At 48.4% G+C, this 6,200-nt stretch overlaps 1 protein-coding gene and 1 long non-coding RNA gene across 3 annotated transcripts in view; one reads left to right on the top strand and one right to left on the bottom strand.

Annotated features, from left to right (window-relative positions):
- The window catches only part of LOC102259839 (protein lifeguard 1), an 18,083-nt gene that overhangs the window by 4,486 nt on the left and 7,397 nt on the right, over positions 1-6,200 (bottom strand). For both annotated transcript variants that reach the window (XM_005876094.2, XM_014547668.1), the window contains 3 exons: positions 4,545-4,623; positions 4,318-4,371; positions 3,433-3,523 (listed from right to left, as the gene is read on the bottom strand). In XM_005876094.2, coding sequence (XP_005876156.1) covers positions 3,433-3,523; positions 4,318-4,371; positions 4,545-4,623 — 224 coding nt within the window. The remainder of the gene's footprint in view (positions 1-3,432; positions 3,524-4,317; positions 4,372-4,544; positions 4,624-6,200) is intronic.
- On the top strand, positions 648-3,061 carry LOC106727795. Its single transcript, XR_001364048.1, has 2 exons — positions 648-1,095; positions 2,582-3,061. It is a non-coding gene; the product is annotated as an uncharacterized LOC106727795 (long non-coding RNA).

The raw sequence follows: 6,200 nt of genomic DNA, 5'->3' as shown, positions 1-6,200 counted from the left end.
AAACCCACAACCCTAACGCACAAGCTACAGGGCAAATGGTTATAAAAAAATAAACAGTACAACTAAACATTCTCCCTAAGACTAGCAAGAGAAAATTCTTTTATTAGAAAAAGAATTTTAGGACACAATAGCAACTTTCAACATATTTAGTGTAAATGTGTATTGATTAGGAATGTGGAAACCAACGTAAAGGGTTTACCTGCAGACCATATTATCATTAATCAACTGGGGCCATCCACACAGAATCGTAACATTTTATCTGAGCAGGATATGCTATTTCTACTGCAGCTTCACCAACCGTTTCAGTACCGACCTTTCCCGTGGTGCTTGGGTGAGAATAAAACACTTCTTCAAGCCTAGGGGTGGGCTGAGGCATGAGGCCTCCTCAGTGAGAGGGGTGGTGGGAGGCACTATTTACAGAGCATGAGCTGCACCTGCAGGTGCCCGGCCAGGGCTCGGAGCAGAGCTGTATTGGGGCTGCATCAGGCTGCAGGGTGCCCAGGGGCCGGTGCTGAGAGCCAGCAGACAGCCACTCAGGAGGATGTCAGGCTCCAGGACAGCGGGCTGGCCCGAGAGAGCTGCCCACTCCCCATGCGTGTCATTCTTACTTTCCCATGTATCTTTGTCCTTCTGCCCGATAGGAGCAGCTGGCCGATGGGGAGGGGAGAGCAGATTTTGTGGATGACCTGCCGCTCTCCCATACTGCCGGCGGGATTGGCATAAACGCTCATACAGGATTCAACCCTGTCTCTGCTTCATTGGCTCAAGTAGTGACCAGCAGCCCAGGCCTGTTGGTTGTCCGGTTTTACATTCTGGCCACTCTGGTGGGACGAGAAGAAGGGGAGTCCTCCGGGGTGACTACTGGGGATCCCACTTGCTGTCTGGACTGGGGTTCCTGGGGCTGAGGCCTGGACTCTTATCCGAAGCACTGCCAGGAATGCTCCTGTTGGAGTCCCAGCCACAGCCTCAGCCATCCCCGTGGGCGGATGCCATCGGGGATGAAAGACTGCAAAAGAACTGGGCTCCTGGGAACCCTCAACTGCCTCTCCACGGCCCAGACCGCGTGAGGAAGGGCCTACTGTGCTCAACGTACAAGTAAGCTGCCTTTGTTTTCATTAGAGGTCAAAAGGAAAAGGTTAAATACAGTGGGGCCTTGACTTAGGAGTGTCCCGACTAACGAGTTTTTTGAGATACCAGCTGTCTCTCCAACGATTTTTTGCTTTGAGTTGACAGAGTAATTTGAGTTAACGAGCTCCTTAACGAGCTCCTTAACGAGCTTGGTCTCGGAACGAATTAAACTCGTAAGTCAAGGCCCCAGTGTTCCATGTGTATCCCACATACGCATGGTACTTTAATAAGGTCTCTGACCTTCCTTTCAAGGTTAATTTTCTTCTACTTGCTCAATTGTTTCACATTCCTCCATCTTCAGGAGCACATGGAAGAGAGAGCAAGAAAGAGAAAGGAGGGGGAGGGGGGGTGGGAGGAAGGAGGGGAATGATTTCAAGCTGGAAACCCCCCTTCAGTTTTCCCAAGGGCAGGACAGTGAGTAACAAGAGGCCTTAGAAGTCGAACCTGCCCCATGGCTCCGAGAGCTCAGAACGCGGCTCAGGGGCCACAGTTCCAGGGGCAAGAGCAGTCTTCAGGGTGCAAGTGTTTTCCTTTCTTCCCTCGGGTCCTTTTCTGAAATGGTTTTCTCTGTGCATTTCCTAACACTTGGGCAAGACATAAAGTCTGGGAAATAGAACGAATTCTTACCCATCTATAATATTCCTTCTCTTAAGCTTTCCCTGCTGTGGAATAAACAGCAAAACTTCAGAAATGAGAGCTTCCTTTAAGACCAATAGCTTTGATCTCTTCTTGTAACAATAAATTTAAAAAATCAAAACCATTGAAAATTCTTAAAAATTCAAAATTTCTGGAAAAATACTCGCCCCCCCCACACACACACACACCCACACACACCACCACCACCATCATCCCCATCACTCTCTTCTGCTCCAGGATTCTCAGTATCTTTCTATTTGGCTTTTAGCCCCCACCGCTTCCTGAGTGTGGTCTGTGCAGGAACAGGGAGACCCCACTTGCTCAACTGGCCAATGAGCAAGGGATCCACACCAGCTTAAAAAAAAAAAAAGTCCCTTCAACGCTCTGGCAGCTGAGAAAATGCCCAAATGTGGGCACCAGAGGGTCCGTCTTCTCCACCCTGGGAAAGAAGCTATTCTCTCTGACATAGAAATCACACTGGACACTCTGCACAGTAGGGATGTCCCACCTTTGGCCATGTGTCTTTGCTCGCTTTGACCACCAGGTGGCGCAGATTCGAATCTAAGCTCAGCATTCAAGTGCACAGGACTGCAGTTTGTGTACTAATCTAACCACTGGCTTTAATCTTTTACCCTTATTCCCCCCCCCCCCAATCATATTCCTCCATATATATTTTATATTTTTTTAATTTACCAAATTCATTCTTTATTGGATGAGTAACTGGGAACAAATTCGCCATTACCTTTGTGAAAATTTTGCTTGTTTATAATGATCCCCACCAACTTATCTTCATTTATACTGTGGGTATTTTTATAAGCTCCCATATGGAACCAGATGAGGAATCAATCAACTGGTACATGAATCTTCCAACATGGGAGGATGGTCAACAGTGCTTGGGAGGACACGCCAGCTCTCCCCGAAGGAATCACTTGCCAACACACTGAGCCGGTTCTGGGTCCCCGCGGGCAGCACAGACAGGAACTGGCGGCAAGAAAAGGTGCCACCAGGTTTCTGAGGCCAGAGCAGCGCTGAGCCACAGAGGGCCCATGTGGCAAGGCCTGGCGAGCGGACGCCCACAAGGTGGCGCTGGTGAGACCAGAACAAGACCACGGATAAACGAGAAGAGCCGCGGAGCAGAGGGCAAACACCCCTCTTGGGAACTGGGAAAGGCCTCCTGGACTGAAATTGGACTGAAATTCGGGAAATAGGAGGAACCTGAGCTGAGCTGAGCTGGTTTCAGCTCCCAGTGAGACTTGAAATAAGTTTTACAAAAATAAAGAAAATGATATGCCGTGCACATGAGTTTGGGAACTGAATGTGGAACCCACTCTCCATAGCAAAGTCAGTGTGTGGCGCCGGGCAAGGGTCCAGGGACGTCAGGTTAACTTTTCCTGAAACGCAGCCCCGGGTGGGCGTGGGTCCCCCCGGTGGCCTCCAGGGAGCGGCCCGGGCCCCTGAGTTTCCCAGTTTACTAAGCGGGTGTGGACACGATCCCAGAAGCAAGTTTATGCGTCGCTGGACCGGAGCCAGCCCAGAGAGGGCCGCACAGGTGACTTCCGTCCGCACTATGCCACAGGGAGATTTCCCACGTACAGGGCACGACTCTAATAATGCGGTCACAGCACATCGCAAAGGCGAGCGGCAAAGGGGCCACCGAGCTTCACTTACAAACAATCCCAGGAGAATGTAGTTCGCAGGCACCTGGCGGCGGAGATCCTCACAGCAGGCGAGCACGATGAGCACCCCGAAGAATGCGGGGCTGCGGACCGTTTAAAATCAGGTGTCATTTGCGTCCAATGATCATATCACGTGACACAGGTGGATAGAGACAGAGATGTCATTATATATTAATACCTGATAATAAGTTTTGTAAAGTAAACCAAAGTGTGAATTATCATCTTTACCCCTTTTTTTTTTTTCACTTTTAAAACTAACTTTTCTCATTGCTATCCACAGGTAGTTTGTGGGCTCTTTTAACATTTTTTTTGTTTTGAAATAATTGTGAATTCATTGGAAGTTGCCGAGGGGCAGAGAGGCCCCCTTTGCTTCGTTTCCCTTAATGGTTCCATCTCACATTATTTATAGTCTATAATACTAATGCCAAAGCCAGTAATTTGACACTGGTACAGTGTGGGTATATAGCGCTCTGCATAAGACTATGGCATAAATCTATGTGCAGATACATGTAACCAGTACCACAATCAAGACGTGAAACTATCCCATCATTAAAACATTAACAAAGGTCTCCCTGTGCTATCCCTTTATGGTAACACACACACACACACACACACACACACACACACACCCCTAATTCTGGCAACCACCAACTTGCTTGTTTTCCATGTCTACAATTTTGTCATTTCAAGAATGTTATATCTTTAGGGGGTGTGGATGTGGGTGGAGATAGAGGAGGGTATGGGAGGGGATTAAAAATGATAGAGAAAAAGAAATAGCTATAAAAAAAGAACATCTCTGATTAATTTTTAAATGAAGAACCTTGATCAATAGCTAGTAGAAAAAAAAACACTTTTAATTAAATCCAATAATACTTACAAGATTGCATAGGTGAACCAGGGATTCCTGTGCACCCAGTTTTTTAAACCTGGCCTGGTTTAAAAAAAAAATCGATAGTTTTACTCAAGAAGTACTTAATTTTGCTAACTAATGTAATACTTAAGTAGAAGTAAAACCATCTCACGAGAATGGGGACACTCTAAATGACTGACAGTGACAGAGGTGAACAACTCAGTGTCTCATTAGCATCAGCAAAGAAGACTTACCAGAAAATAAATACAGCAATGATTGCCCCAGTGAGCACCAGCTGAGCAGACAGGAGGAGGAACACTTTTACAATGAAACCTGAGGAGACAGAGATGTTATTTTTGAGATATAATCTTCAAATGTAGTGATATAGTGCAATGCAGTGACCTATCTTTGATACTTAACCAAAGAAATGTTTCCTCTGGCTTTTGAGGCTGGGAGAGGAGCGCTGGTTTTGAGCGAGCCGACTGAATGAGGACAGCTCTGCAGGCCCATCTGAGAGTTTCATTGGAGGGCTGAGGGTGTATGCATGGAAGCCCCAACATTTTAAAGGCAAACTCGGGAATGCAGTTCCCTCTGAGGCACACCCTGTCCTCTTAGGCCCCAAAGTGATCTGAAAGGCCCGGGGGGTCCAGCCACACCCGTGGGCAAAATGGAGACCAGAGGAGCCTGCAGGAAGGCTGGCAGAGCGGGTGCGTCCCCCTGGGGCGTGGCCGTGGCCGTGGCCTTGGGCTGCAGGGAGTTGGCAGAGCTTTTCCACCACGTTTCTCTCCCACCACCTGCCTTGAGCCACTCCCTTCCCGGCTACCTGAGCAGAAACTAGGTAACCTGATGGACTGTGAGCCGGACCAAGGAGCCCCACGAGTGGCCTCCCACGACAGAGCGCCTAGGCCTCTCTGTTGCATGCTTCCTGCTGCGCAGCTGTTCCTGGGGTCTCTGAAGGGGTGCTGGCAACGACAAGCTACCTTTCGGTGGTTTTATGCCAGTTTTAAAAGGAAAAAAAGAAATGCTGCTTAAAGTTTTAAACCTGGCCTGGTTTAACCTGTGGGTCGAGACCCCTTTGGCGGTCGAACGACCCTTTCACAGGGGTCGCCTAAGACCATCCTGCATATCAGATATTTACATTACCATTCATAACAGTAGCAACATTACAGGTATGAAGTAGCAACGAAAATAATTTTATGGTTGGGTCACAAGATGAGGAACTGTATTTAAAGGGCCAGAAGGTTGAGAACCACTGACTTAGAGGATCACGACTGTGTCCTTTTGCTGGGTTGTTTCTGGGCATAGGAGGTGTGACGGTGGCAAAATGGGCCTGAGCTACCTTAATGAAAACACCAGAACGTATTTACCCAAATGTGCTCTGCCTACATTAAAATAGTCACATCGACTATGTATGTATCAGGATATGTGAGAGAATGAATATTAAATGGCCCGCCTCATGAGACTAGACATGCAGATCAATGGAATAGAATTGAAAGTCCAGAAATAATTGTTGAGAATGTATGGTCTGCAACAGCATGGATGGAACTGGAGAGCATTATGCTAAGCAAAATAAGCCAGTCAGAGAAAGATGAATATCACATGATCTCACTCATTTGTGGAATATAATGAACACTAGAGGCCCGGTGCACAAAAATTTGTGCACTCGGTGGGGAGGGGGGGTCCCTCAGCCCGGCCTGTGCCCTCTCGCAGTCTGGGACCCCTCGAGAGATAACGACCTGCTGGCTTAGGCCTGCTCCCGGGTGGCAGAGGGCAGGCCCAATCCCTAGGTGCAGCCCCTGGTCGGGCTCAGAGCAGGGCCGATTGGGGAGTTGGGGCGCTGCCCCCTGTCATGCACAGAGCAGGGCGGATCGGGAGGTTGCGATGCCACCCCTAGTCACACTCAGGGCACT

The sequence above is a fragment of the Myotis brandtii genome, unplaced genomic scaffold (genome assembly GCF_000412655.1).
Source record: "Myotis brandtii unplaced genomic scaffold, ASM41265v1 scaffold48, whole genome shotgun sequence".
Classification (NCBI taxonomy): Eukaryota; Metazoa; Chordata; class Mammalia; order Chiroptera; family Vespertilionidae; genus Myotis; species Myotis brandtii.
This window is presented reverse-complemented; position numbering and strand designations above follow the sequence as displayed.